At 42.8% G+C, this 14639-nt stretch overlaps 1 protein-coding gene across 1 annotated transcript in view; it reads left to right on the forward strand.

Moving 5' to 3' along the window:
• The window catches only part of LAMB4 (laminin, beta 4), a gene marked incomplete at its 5' end in the record, with an annotated part of 47643 nt that overhangs the window by 7395 nt on the left and 25609 nt on the right, over positions 1-14639 (forward strand). Inside the window, 12 exons of the mRNA XM_010193489.1 lie at positions 2270-2427; positions 5950-6085; positions 6492-6565; positions 7216-7404; positions 8001-8064; positions 8624-8838; positions 9632-9752; positions 10406-10594; positions 11687-11866; positions 12680-12789; positions 13268-13347; positions 14376-14526. Coding sequence (XP_010191791.1) covers positions 2270-2427; positions 5950-6085; positions 6492-6565; positions 7216-7404; positions 8001-8064; positions 8624-8838; positions 9632-9752; positions 10406-10594; positions 11687-11866; positions 12680-12789; positions 13268-13347; positions 14376-14526 — 1667 coding nt within the window. The remainder of the gene's footprint in view (positions 1-2269; positions 2428-5949; positions 6086-6491; positions 6566-7215; positions 7405-8000; positions 8065-8623; positions 8839-9631; positions 9753-10405; positions 10595-11686; positions 11867-12679; positions 12790-13267; positions 13348-14375; positions 14527-14639) is intronic.

Raw genomic sequence — 14639 nt, forward strand, 5'->3', positions numbered from 1 at the left:
AATAGCCATCTAGGTTGTCATCTACTTTGAATGCCTTTGCTTATGTTCCCCTTACTCTGAGGAGGGTATTTCATCTTAGCTCATTCAGCACAGTGATGGCTGTATGAAGGCAAGGAACAAGAATGAAGCTGGGAAGCAGCACTTTGGGTGCACTCACACAGGGATGCCCCAGCAGCTGGAGCAGCATCAGGGCGCTCAGGCCCTGCTGGTGACTACAGGTGGAAAAAGAGGTGGAAGGCACAAAGATGGGGGCAGGTTGTGGTTTGGGAACTCTACTTGGTGGCAGGATGCTGGTTTGTCTTTTATACCCATGACTGCCTTCTGTATTTCCAACAGAGATTTTGTGTTGGCAAGTCTTACTTTCCTCCAGGTGAGGAGGAAGAGGAAAAATGTGAAGTAAATACCACAATAAACCTCCCTTGGGTTCACGCTGAGGTTTCCCTGTATGAGTCTTTTGCATTGACACTGACATTACCTGTTTTTCCTCACCACACTCAGAGATGCGATTATAATCTTGTCTCTGCCAAAATTCATAGCACCTGACTTCAAACATTTCTCAGTGGCATCTTCATTAGGACCTTGGTCTTTGTTTTAAGTCAATGCAAGAAGCATGAAGCTCCAGAGAAGGAGTTAGATCTCTGCAGACAGCCCTGCTGAATCTAATTAAGATTAAAGAGCTTGTATTTGAATACTACAATATTTTTGATATAGCATTCTGTTTCTATTTTACAGTAAGTGTGAATATGTGTTCAGTCTTCTCCAAAAGCCCTTGTGAGGTGTTCCTCTGCTTTCATCCCAGTTTCAATGCCGAAATTTCTGTCATGAGATATTTTCACTGGAACAAAATCAAAGCCAGGGTTTCCTTTTAATCTTTATACTTTTATTACAGCTTTGTCACACTACTGAAGGTAAGCTCTGGGTAAGCCTACATGCAAGGAGTGCCTTGGTGAGGCAGAGCACCAGGCGACCCATCAGTCCTTCTCTTGCAGCAGCACCAGTTTGAGTTTCACGGGGAGGCATGAGGCTGGGGCTGGCCATGCTGTTACACCTCAGTAAGTACAGATGTACTCAGGCCAATTCTGAAATATTAACTTGTGATTAACATCTCTCTCACACTTGTTAAAGTGGTTCTTTTAAGTACGTTAGTAAGACACATGTGAGTGAGTCCTTATTCCCCATTCTCCTGCCTAGGAGCTATGTGTGATATGAAACCTTGAAGTACAAAGAAAAGATACATGTTGTAATTGAGTCTGAATCAGGTCCTGAAAGGGGCAATCAATATCTGCTAATGAATAATGAGCGTGGATCTGCATAAATAAAGAAGAGCAGGCTAACCAAACTTATGTGTTGCTTTATACCTAGAGAGTCAAGCGTCACTCATCATCTGAAGTATAGCCTGAGCCATAGACTGAAATCTGGCTGTAAAATACTGTATTTTTACTGTTGTAATTACATTAGTTTTCTAGTGTGCTGTGGGATCTTCATGTATCAGTGGTGGGGTTTTTAGCTGCACTTTTTTATAACAAGTTGAGCCAAGTAAAGTTGAACAGATAAAGCCTCCAAGGTACCCATTCCTGTTCAGGGTTTCAGGACAGAACTTGTTTAAAAGGACAAGCCCTGTAAGGGAAGCCTTAACATAATGGGGAAAATATTTAAAGTTGTTTCAGGAAAAAAAAACCCCAAAAGATCCTGCAATTGTTTAGAGAATTAAGAATTATTCTGTTTAATTATTAATGACCACTCCATGAGGTCTGAACAGAGGGTTCTGGGACTGGACCAGGAGGTTAATTGCAAATAATCAGAAAATCTCAGGGACTCCTGACATCAATTTGGGTCTCAGTTCCCCCATTATCACTTGGAAGTAAATAGAAATCAGCAGAATTAATCCAAATTTGGCTCTGCTCACAGAGTCAATTTAAATGCTTGGGATTCTGATGTAGGAGTGCTGGCTATGGGTATGCCAGGGTAGGAAGCATGATAAATTGTTGCTCATAGCAGATTGGCATGTTTACTGTGCAATAATGTGCTGAGAATTTAAGTTTAACATAGATTTGCAATGTGCAGGCTATATTTTTGTAAGGATTTTTTAGCAGATGTGTTCATTAACAAAGCTCTTAAGATTCTACCAAATTATATTAAGGACAAAAGACGTACAGGCAAAGGATAATTTAGTTTTATGTTGATGTTAGAATGTAACTGATTTTCTCTGGAGAATACTGCTCGGTATATAAAACAATTTCATCTCTTTTTGATCTTCTTTTGTGCTCAGTGCTGGTAAGACACCAGCATGCACAGGATGACTGTGATGCTGGGTCCTGCCACCCGGCCGTTGGGGACCTCCTCCTGGGTCGCAGCAAGCAGTTAACAGCATCATCAACCTGTGGAATGAATGGGCCTCAGAAATACTGCATCATAGGCTACCTAGAGGTTGGTTTGCTAGCTCTTTTTTAATAAACTGAACTCTGCTTACCAACAATATTCTCATCTGTAAAAAGAAATTACCCAGACTAGGAAGTTTCTACTGAAGTTGTCTGCAAAACCATCAGACAGTATAATGTAAGCCTGGCGGAAGGCTATGCCGTATTGCAGAACTTATAGACAGTTTGGCAACGAACAGCCTCTAGAGTGATGTATAGCATCTCAAGAGGGAGAAATATCTGTGAGATGAAAATGAGCAAAGGGATTTCTGAAGGAGCTTTGCTCTGCAGGTTCTTTTCCCACTCCTGCCTCAGAGATGAAGACCGCAGTTTGCATGTGAGCGCTTAGCAGGAGGAGTGTGGTCCTGCAGGCTGTAGGCACTGCCTTGATGGGACTTCGCTGGAGGACATGTCCCATACAGTGTTGAGACCTGAGGCAGCCTGTTAAGCGATTCACACCATGTCCTCTCATGTCTTTTGATCTCATATTCTTCACATGTTGATAAAAGCAGAAAGCCATCTTCAGCAGAGGGAAAAATGAGTGGTGTAGTCCAGTCTTTGGCCATGTGGGTGGGTGGGCAGATCTGAAATGTGGGTGATCAGAGGGATCTCTCTTGCTCCTTGGTTGCAGTGATGGGGGTTGCGGAAGACCAGATGGTGTGCTGGAGCCATGGGCAGGGAGAAACAGCAATTCCCCTGTTGCACATCCTGGAGGATTTGGACCCATTGAGCTAATAAATTGCTGCAAATATAAATATTTTCACTAAATACCAGCTGTAGGCTGAAGAGGAAGTTAATAAAACACAGCTTAATTTATAAGCATTTGAAAATAATTGCAGTTTATGACCTTCTGGCAAAATGGTGTGACACATTTACAGTGCAAAGCTCTGCCATGCTGAGGTGGCAGCAAGCACTGCTCCAAGTTACTCACTGAAACATTTTTCTGCAAAATGTAAAGACTCCTTTTCTCTTCCAAAAGAGCCTGTAAGCTGCTCTTCACCCTTTGCTGATTTTCCCCATGTTGTCTGAACAAGTGGATCCTGGGCACTAAATCGCTGACTGTGCTTTGATTCTCGGCACTGCTTGGTAGACAGGCACAAAGGGCCACCTCAGAGACATCGTCTTTCTGGCCCTTAGCTGGATGACTGCCCTTTTTTTCCCCCTTTTTAAGAGGAGATCAAAGAGCAATAGAAAAAAAAATATTTTCACTAGTCTGTGCTTATCCTTTGAATTATTTAAATACAGACTCATGAAAAAGAACAGCTGTTCCGCAATAATCCCTGTGATTTAATGCTGCTTCAATGTATCTTGACCCTTGGTGACTGTCTCCTGAAGGAGATGACAACTACAAATTCTGCTGCTTTGCAGAGCCTGAGAGAGAGAGGCTTGTGCTCTGCCAATGTGATCTGCTGTACCAACTCTCCTTAAATGTGTGTGTCACCTACGTTGTATCGGAGAGTCCCCCTCAACTTGATTCTCCTTCTTACCAGCACATTCTTGAATGCTTTGCTGGAGGCTGGCCAGAAAGCTTTGCCTCTTCCAAAGCCAAGTGCTTCCTCCACCAGTTCCCCTCCTGATGACCTGTGCCAGGCATCATGAGGAGAGCAAACCTCACTTGTGAAAGTTTGTATTAGTCAGCATGGAAAGCTGCCAGGACTCGGCTGGGATGTCTTACTGAAAATTCAGTTTGAAAAAAAATTGGAGTTCAACTGCTTTGTGTTTCAAAAGAAGCACTGCAAATCATTTTCAGTCTTTAATGTGTTTTATTGTTTCTAAATGTAGGTTAAGTGGTTTTTAGCCCTATGATTAGATTTAGTAATTACACATGCTTTGAAAGGAAAAGGAGAAGGACTCAGTATTGAGGAGAGTATAAAGCTGCACACTTCAGAGGCAAATGGGATCTGCCAGGCTTGCCTTATGTGGACATGCATGTGCTTGTCCTTTCGGGCACAAAAAGATTTTTATGGAGCAACCTTAAACATAAGTTGACTGAGTGTCATATTGTATATATCTATGTAAACCAGAGAGTGGGTGTGCACAGTCTTGCCAAATGCTTCAATAACCTGAGCTGTCCATACCAGAGCTTTCTAAAATAAGATGACATAGTATCTTTTGTATTTTTGTCTCATCTTCTAAATTGTACAATTGCACATTGATAAAGTGTGGTATAAAATGGCTGAATATAATATATATTTATCATAATGTTTAAAACACATGAATTATACCATACCTGTAAATCTATATCTCTTTTTCTATTTAAATGTGAATAATTCTCAGGTAATTTCATAATGCAAAGATGTCCAAACCATTCCTAATACTTCTTTGTAGATCCTGTGTTGTCTCTCCTTCCCCCTGCCAGTGTCCCTGCTGGCCAGGCACACAGCTTGGGCATCACCTTCTGCTTTGGCTTATACCTGTGTCCTTGCACTCAGGCTCTGCCCAAATCTGTAGAGTCCGTCTGTGTGGCGCAGCCGCCCCTGCATAGCCTGAGCATCCCCTGGCACAGCCACTGCCGTTTGCTTCCTCGTGGCATTGCCGGCTGCGGTCGCCTGCAGCTTGGGCTTGTCTGCATGGCTCAGCATGGGTCATCTTCCAGCCCGGCATGTTGACCTTGTCACCTCTCCTTATGTCTCCCATTTAATACCCCTCTTAACACCTTAAATAGGAGCTCCCTGCCCTCACTTCCAAAGCCCTTTTTCAGACAAAGGCCTCTCATTCAGCACTGAGATACTGGCTCATCATTGCCACCTTAATCTTCTGCTTGTTACATTTTCAAACAAGACCCTTTCATCCTATCCACATCCTGATTTTCCTCCTTTGCATTATTTTTCAACTTTTCTAGTTTGCTTATGCCTACAAAAGGGACTGACAGTGGTGTGGGTGGTGATGTCAGCCCAGACCACCTAGTTGCATTGTACCTGGATCCAGCCTTGCCTTCCATTTGTACAACAGCATCTGTCTGCCACTCCTGGCTGGGTCTCTGAGCTGCTGAAAATCTGCGAAAGAGAGAGGAAAAATATGTGTAAATGATTTAGCAAATGTTCCTCTTCAAGCTTTCTTCAGATCTTGAAACATCCAGTCCTCCCTTGTATCCCCTCTGCCTCCTCGCTGCTGTCTCTGGCTGAAAATTTCTACAGCCTTTATGAAACATGAATAAAAGCTCAACTTTTAAAATTTAAATGTCTCCTGAGAAACCCTTGCAATACAAACCCTCTGGCAGCTAAACCCAGAATCAGTGCCTTGACAAACTTATTTCTTTGCTTTTACTGAGATCCCTTTTCCACAACTGAAGAAGTGAATTGTTTATAGAGTACTTGGGGCAAACTGAGGCCAACATTCACTATCTGCGCGGTTTGTGCATATGATGGTTTTCCTGGGCTTGTTCCTTACATATGAAAGCCTGAGTGATTAAAAACACAGGCACCCAAAGCAACATGACAGGCTTTAATCTTGCAATGGCATAAATACGTATATATCTACTGGATATTTAGAGACGAAATTAATCTTTTATCCCGCTTGTTTTGTTTTCTAGGCTGAACAGAAGTGCTTTCTCTGTGATTCCAGATACCCATATAATCCCTATATGCAGCACAACAGTCACATGGTTGAAAATGTTATCACAAGTTTCGAGCCTGCTAGGAAAAAGAAGTGGTGGCAGTCAGAAAACGGTAAGTTTCTTTGAGAAAACATTACTGCACAATGTTAATGTGAGATTTCTCCTAGAAATAAACAAACTATTTGGATGGAATTTTTTAAAGGTCTTGCTGGATATAGGAAGACATAAGCCCAGAACATTACCATCACTTACAGACTAAATGATCTGAACAAGACCTTCAACCACCTCCTGCAGTGTCAGTGACATGCAGCATTGCCGGTGCCAGTGTTGGAAAGGCAATGCATTGCATTGCCCCCAAAAGAGTGATCCAGCCCCATGCTGGATTTGTGCACAGGGTATGCCCTAGAAAGACTTGCTGCTGTGCTGGAAAAGGCATCTTTAATTTCACCATGGGAAAGCTTCTCTCAGCAACCCCTCCAATGTGTGCATTGTGCTCTTCGTCTTCATTCTCTTTTCAGGCGTTGACCATGTCAGCATTAGATTGGACCTAGAAACTTTATTCCAATTCAGCCATCTTATCCTGACTTTTAAGGTACATTTTTTACCAGAGCTTTTATGTAATGCTATACACTAATTGCTTAACCACAGGAATAAATTGCTTAGAGAGGCAGTAAAAGCTCCATCTTTGGAGGTTTGTAAGAACAGGTTAGATAAACAGCTGTCAAGTATGGTTAAGTTACAGTTGCTCCTGCCTTCGGGGAGGAGGATAGACTGAATAGCTTCCTATTCATGTGCCTTCTGGTCTATACATCCAAAAAATAAAGCTAAAAAAAAATAAATTGCAAAATAAGCCCTAAAAATTTAGGACATTTCTGACCTGAAGTTGCTCTTTCAAGTTTAGTTCAGTCTTCTCACGCATATCCATTGTGATCCAGATGGTTACAATTTTTTTCTACAAAATTCCTACATTATTATGGTAAACCTCCTTACTTAGAAAGTAATCTTATATCTATGTGGAAGGTTGTCCTTCCCTGTTGCTGAGTGGGTTCAGATGAGGAATACTGCTTGTTTGGAGAATCATGTAACCAGCACAGTAGCCCTGCAGGGAGCCTGCAGGCTCCCACACACAGAATTTTAATTGGCAGCTGTGGACATCCTCCAAACAGCAATGTCAGTAAGACAACCTCTGAGATGTCTTATCAACACCTAGTTAATGAATTCTTGTAATAATGTTTCTTGCAGACATTTCGGCCTGCAGCAATGCTGGTGGAGCGCTCCACTGACTTTGGTCAGACCTGGAAAGCATTTAGATATTTTGCACAGGACTGTTCAGCTTCTTTTCCCAACATATCTTCTGGTCCAGCGAAAAGTGTGGGAGACATAATTTGTGATTCAAGATATTCAGACATTGAGCCCTCCACTGAAGGCGAGGTATTGTTGAGTGCCTGTGTTTGAGTTCAGATCATATGTGGCTGTTTTTCTGGAGCTGAGGGTCTCTTGCCTGTATTCATCAGATCCACTTACACAGGTTCTGAGACATGAAGTGCTATTCCCTTTACTGAAGTAAGAGGGAAAGATAAACACTGCACTTTACTCTCAGTTTCACGTCCAAATGAATTCATAAAACAACTTGTACAAAACCTTCTATTGCTCTTTCTTGCTTTCCAAATTCACATGGCAGTCCCACTCATTAGACATCTTGACTCTGCATCAGCCTCTACCCTTGAAGTCAGGGGCCTGTCCTTTGTTCCCTTTGGTAGGTGCTGGTCTCATCTCTACATCACTCTAGGGCACTGCTTTTCCTTCCTCCTGACACATCAATCCACCAAAAGGTCTTTTTGCCTTGCTCAGCCAAGGCCAGGTTGAAAGGGTGAGAGCACTTGCTGAATCAGAGCCATAGCCTTGTGTTTTCTCTTTTATGGGATCAGTAAAGTGGCATTAGTAACTAATGGGTCTCAGGTAACTGACTTTATATCCAGAAATAGTAGCTTCAATGATCTACAGAGCTGTGTTAATTTGTTTTGCAGGTTGTTTTAAAAGCTTTGGATCCCAGCTTTGAAATAGAAAATCCATATGTGCCATATATCCAAGGTATGGACAGTACAGGTTTTCTCCAGAGGTAACTTTGCTGGTGTTGCTTGTTTTGTACACTGAAAGGGTGAAAGAGTCAGCTGATTTAAGTCAATGATGTTGAAACTTATGTACCAAAAGATCATAGGTAGACATCTGTATTAACAAATAAAATGGACCAATGTTATTCTCTAGCTCTGAGGGCAAATGGCACAGCTTTGCCGAGCTTATGCATGCAGCTGAACTATCTTTCCTTCTGGGATCAGGTGGTCCACTCCACACTGCCTTTTGAGAGCAGCCCCAGAGCTGTACATGAACCCATGAAGATATTGACAAGGAAAATAAATGGTTTGCCCTGGCCATAGCCATACCAAGGAGGGTGCTAACGCTTACAGAGATGTGTGCCAGGAGTCAGTCCATGCCCTGGCACTGCACGAGTTACTGGTCTAGGCCAATATTAGATAATTTTCACTATTTCTACAGAATAGGGGAATTCTTGGATGACTGATCCAAGGTGGAGATTTCATACTGCTCATCTGCAAGTGCACTTGCGCTCTTGATTTCTCTTCTTTCTTTCCAGACCTCATTACGCTGACAAACCTAAGGATCAATTTTACTAAACTGCACACCCTTGGAGATGCTCTGCTTGGAAGAAGGCACAGTGATCCCCTCGAAAAGTACTACTATGCTGTCTATGAGATGGTTGTGCGGGGCAGCTGCTTTTGCAATGGCCACGCCAGCCAGTGTGATCCCGTGCAGAATCTGCGGGGAGATGTTTTCCATCAGCCTGGGATGGTGAGTTGTTAACGCTGTGTCCAACAAGGGCAATTCCTACCTGGTATTTTGGGGGAAGGAAGAGATGGAAGGAGAGGAAGGAAGTTTTCTGATGAAGGTTGTATTGAACATTTGCAACTCCAAGTTGTAAAATGTGTCGATACAGCTACTTCCTTTAAAACCCTGGACTGGATTGTTCAGCAGCTGTCCCTTTGTTGGCACTAGTATGGTGTTTCAAAAGCAACTGGGACAAGACATGTTGAAAATAGCAGCTAAATACCAGAGTTGTAATGGTGCAAACGTAATGCAGTAAGTAGCCTGTGATGTGTGCAGACTTCAATGGCCACTTGTTGGGTGCATTCCTCACTCCAGCTGGGCTCTGGGGCTCTGCGGTGGAAGAGGAGGCAACAGCACAAAGAATAGCTGATAATGCAAAGCTAATCCATGAAAAATGGATTATTAAAAAATTCAATAACTTGATTGTGAATTCTTTCCTTCTGGGAACAAGAGTTTTTTTTTTCTCCTGGAAAATATGTATCTCAATATAGAGACATGTAGGGAGAGAGAGTTAGAATTTAAAAAGTTGAAGTCTCCTTTGACATCTCTAGAAGTACTTTTTTTCTTAATGTTGCTCAATGTCTTTAAATCTATTTGGTTAAAGCTTGCATGTATTCTTCAGAGCTTTTACTGAAATAGCTACAAATTTCGTCAGCTGAGGGAGCCAAAGAGCTTTGAATTTTCCTGATCTTGCTGGCACACCTCGAGCAGATCTCTCCTCTCATGTCACCTCCTCTCTGTTCTCACCGCGTTGCAGGTCCACGGGAAATGTATCTGTCATCATAACACCGAAGGTTTGTCGTGTGAAAGATGTAAAGATTTCTACAATGATACTCCCTGGAGGCCAGCTGAAGGGGCACAAGATAATGCTTGCAAACGTAACTCAAACACATGATTTTCCTTTTCAATAGCTGGGGGGGTGGGTGTAGCACAATCCCAGTACAACGCATAATGGGATGGTTTGGTTTCTGGGAGGGAGGCTTTTCTGTGCCTCCTCTAGAAAATAGGTGGCTTCCTGTATCCATTGGTACTGTGTTGCCCTGCAAAAGGAGAGCTGTTTCATCTTCCTATTTTTCATAAAGAGAAAAAATAAGAGGAAAAAGCAACTAATGCAAAAAAGATCATTCATTGGTTTGCATAGGGTCTTTCTTGTGAATGACAGAAGAATTTAGACAAGTGTAAGTTATTTATTTCCACAATAGTGAGTAACATAGGATATACAAGAACAATATATTAAGATCTGTAACAAATATTCAGCTCGATCTTTCTTCAGTGGAACAGTGTTTCCCACTGCGTATCAAGGACACTCACCTGCATGGGCACTTTTCCAAGTGTAGGGCCCAGTTCTGTCATGAGTCTCCAATGTTTCCTCAGCTCTGAAGCACAGGGCCTGAGGAGCTATAATCTTGCTGGGAAACTGAAATCATGTGGGTAACAGATAACCCTGAGTTAATGGTAGACAGCAGTGGTGACAAGACCACAATAACAGGAGTCATGGTGTGAAATACACCACTGTTTGATTTGGTTTCAGGGTGTAACTGCAATGGCCACTCTGGCAGATGCCACTTTGACATGGCCACGTACCAGACCAGCGGCAGGGTCAGTGGTGGTGTCTGTGAGGACTGTCAGGACAACACCATGGGGCAACACTGTGACCAGTGCAAGCCTTTCTTTTACCGGGATCCACTGAAAGCCATCTCAGACCCTCAGGCATGCCTCCGTAAGCTTCCTTTTTTTACCTTCTGTAAGAATGACTCAAAACAGGGTGGTTCTGGTTCTCTTTGCTCTAAGTCCTATGGCATCTCCATGCTTGAATGTTCATGTGGTTGTAAAAGTGTCATCAAACCTATAACATCCAAACTCCCTTATAAAGTAGCTGCATGATAGCATCCTTCAAACAGCATTGTGAAAATGGCTGCCTGTTCCAACTCATCGCTAAACTGAAGTTTGAAATCCAGCAGGGCTATCATCCTTCTTGAACAACATCAATATAAATTTGAATAGTAATAGTGCTTTTGCTTCTGTGATAGTCAGGGATTACAGGACAGGTGCAAAATGATGGGAGGAGCAACAACTTTTGCTAGATACCTGCCATATATAAGAAAAATAACCTTTCAGGCATGAAAGGTCTTCTTCTGAAAGGTGAGCTAAATTCAGTATTAATATAGAATGGGAAAAAATGCTCTGAGTATAATTTAATTGTATTAATTGTTTGGCATGACAAGTCCTTAAGGAGCCAAGAGGACATTAGCCAGGGAAGTGATGTGGTAGATGTCAGCTCTGCTGTGAGAAATGGGTAGTGCCTTAGGAAAAAAGGGAATGCATCATGACGGTATTGTCCCCTGCTGAATCCACAAGTACCATTGCTTCCAGTAAATAATTCAGCCATGACCAACTCAGACCAGCTCTGGGGAGGTGGCTCACATGTAATACCCTTCTGCAATCCTACAGGTTTCATGAGAGCATCTCCAAAAGTTATAGTTTATAGTTATAGGACCCTCTCCTACCCAGGCACTCTAGGAGGGTAAGGAGTGGATGAGTAATGCCTATTTCTACCCAAGACAAAGTGTGTGTTTCTACTAAATTGAAGACTGTAACTCTCCTCCAGAGAAAAAGTAGATCTTGGAAACACTCCTGTATTTCCTAACAGTGGCTGTGCAAAAACTGTAAAGCATCCAACACAGTGAGCATGGATGAATGTCTCTAATCTTTACAAAAATCCTGAATTTGTGCCTACCTGCAGCTCTGTAATTGCATTTTCATGCTTACATCCAAATGTGCTTTTTTTATGTCTTCTTGACCATGCCTGTAGCCTGCAACTGTGACCTGGAAGGTACAGTGCACAACGGCGTGTGTGAGAGCCGCACAGATCCTGCTCTGGGGACAGTTGCGGGTCGGTGCCCTTGCAAGGAGAACGTGGAGGGAGTCCGCTGTGACAAGTGCAGGGCAAACTACTACGGGCTGAGAGGCAGTGACCCCCTGGGCTGCCAGCGTATGTAAACCAGCTCTTCTGTTCTTCTTTCCAAAGCACTTTTAAGAAATGGAGATAGTTGAATGCACAGCTGCACACATTAATGCACAGATACTACCTGCTTCACAGAATACCAGGTTGCCTACTGTAATCTAGTGTCAATGTAATTTAATGTACCTGGTGCAGCATTTGAGATGGAAAAGATGCAAAATAACTGGCAGCATATATAGTGTATTGTAATGAATCAGGCTGTTGTAAATAGAATCATAGTTAAACATGCAATTTAATTGAAACAGGAGATTAAAACACATGAAAATAATTCTAGAATTAAAATCAGCACAAGGGCGAATGAAAAGCCACAGAGAAGATCCTAGAAATCACTGTTAGGATGCTTGGACTCTGCACTGCATGGTGCAGCATCAAGACAGCAGGAGCTACTGCCTTGCTGTGAGAGCTCCCAGCCAGCCATTCTTCCCAGCAAGGCTGAAAAACACATCCCACCCCTACCCAGGCACACCATGGGTTCATGAGCACACTATGCCCACCACATGGCACTCAGCGACGCACAAGGATTGTGCAGCGCAGATCAGCACACAAACCACCACACCAGACTTCTGCCAGTGCCCTGCTCCTCCAGAGAGGGTCCGTGCTGGGGAAGAGTCCATTCCTGAGGGCAGACCGAGGTCTGTGGGGTGCCAGGACACGTCCATCTGCAGAGCATCTGTCTGGAGGACAGAGACTGCCTGTCACACTGATGCCACATCTAAAGCAAGCGTCAGTCCTGCTGCTGTCACCAAGGCCTGCAGCAGTAACTGTGTGTTTCTCTCCCCACAGCCTGCAACTGTGATCCCTCTGGCAGTTTGCCTTTCTCCATCTGTGACCCTGCCACCGGAGAGTGCCTCTGCCATCGGTTTGCCACGGGGCGGCGCTGTGAAAAATGCCTCGTACGTATTCGGGTGTTGTTATTACTTCTGCATGTAATTTTAGAAGTCCCCTCTCTCATCTCCCACCTTTTCATTGCCAGAAAAGTAAACAATTAGTCAAAATTAAAAATAATTTTACAGCTGTATGCTCTCATTCTGTATTGACACATCTGGTTCTTTTTTACTGCTTGCAAACATTTGTGCAATCAAATTGCACTAGGAGGAGTGCACAGGAAACAAAGGAAATGCAAAATCATCTCAGATCATCTTTGCTGTTTTCAGAGCAACTTGTTTGCACAAATGGATAAATATCTGGCTATTCTTGCAGTGACTAAGCACCAATGCCATCTGGTGAGAGAAGAAATCTCACATGGCCAAGCATAGGCAGGCAGCCCAGGAGTGCGCCAGAGCATCATTCATCCAGGGAAACAAGTTCTGCTGTGCTTTACATACTTAAATGTTTGCTGTAAAAAAATCTTCCACTTTCTTTTTATCCCAGGTAGGATACTGGGGTCTTGGCAATAGCTTGTATGGCTGTTCTCCGTGTGACTGTGACATTGGTGGGTCCCAGAATAACTTGTAAGTCAATGTTCTTCAAGTTTTTTCTTGGTTTTAATTTTTATAAACCCTTAGGCTACACTTTCTAATTAGGTTAATAGAGTGTCAGTACAAATGGGAAAATAGACTACAGACATAATTTAATCAAGTACAAACAATGTAAAGTTATGTTGGGATCTTGGAAATTTATTTGTGATTTTAAATGGGATTTACTGCTTTCCTTTGAAGCTGACTTTGAATCAGATTAAGACAAGATTTGTTTAATATTAAATATAAACTGCATGGTTTGAGAGAACCAGAGACCCTAGTATTAACAGAAATTACAACTAAGTTAGAGATTGCATTTTTAACTTAGCTTCACATATCTATTTTAAAACCTAGAAATATCTTATTTTTTTCTGTTGTACTTGCTCCTGTTTAAAATACATAATTTCAGAGGTAAGTTTCGTTTCAGCTGGGTTCCTTCAGGAGTTTGTAGGGCAGAGGTCTTCACTACTGCTGTTAGACTTCAGGCATAGGAACACATGGTCTGATGCCACAGAGCAGCTCCTTGTGAGCAGGTTAATCAAAGTCAGTAATTATATGATGTGTTAAATAAGAGTGCAAGTATCTGAAAATTACCATATCACATCAAATCAAAGGTTGTTCTGATCTCATGTCCTACCTCTAAAATTATGGGTAAGAGATACTTAAGAATACTGGTAGATACAGTAATAGATATAGGAACACAAACAAGAAATGGATACAGGAATAGGTAGTAATGGATGCTCAGGAGACAAAAGGATTCGTGTTTCAGGTATGGAATGGATGGAGAAAGACAAAGCATATCAGGCCTCCTCAGCAAGGAAAAAGTAGCAATGAATAAATCCAGCATCAGAAGGAGGAATCAGAAGGGGAGGGTGGTAGGAAGAAATTTAATAGTGGGAACGATCCAACAGTGGAAGAAACAAAGCAGAGCTGAAACGAGGGTGGAGCTGAGCTGCTCTCGTGCTGTGAGGACCCAGCCATGACCCACTCTGATATCCTCCCTTTACCAACTCTAACCCTAGGTGCTCACCGAAGGACGGCCAGTGCAAGTGTCTCCCCAATGTCATGAGCCGCCAGTGTAATGAACCAGCCCCAGGCTACTTCTTTTTACCCCTGGATTATTATATTTATGAAGCTGAGCATGCAAAGCCCCTTTCTGGCTCTGCACCCTTGGTACGTAGTTGGCTTTATAGGCGTTGTACCGAAAGGATCCACACAGTGGTGGCACAGGAGCCAAGACTGAGGAGAGGAGCCCTGGTCTGGGGAGCAGCCAGAGCAACTCTTCA

Source organism: Mesitornis unicolor, unplaced genomic scaffold (genome assembly GCF_000695765.1).
Source record: "Mesitornis unicolor isolate BGI_N332 unplaced genomic scaffold, ASM69576v1 scaffold19741, whole genome shotgun sequence".
Lineage (NCBI taxonomy): Eukaryota > Metazoa > Chordata > Aves > Mesitornithiformes > Mesitornithidae > Mesitornis > Mesitornis unicolor.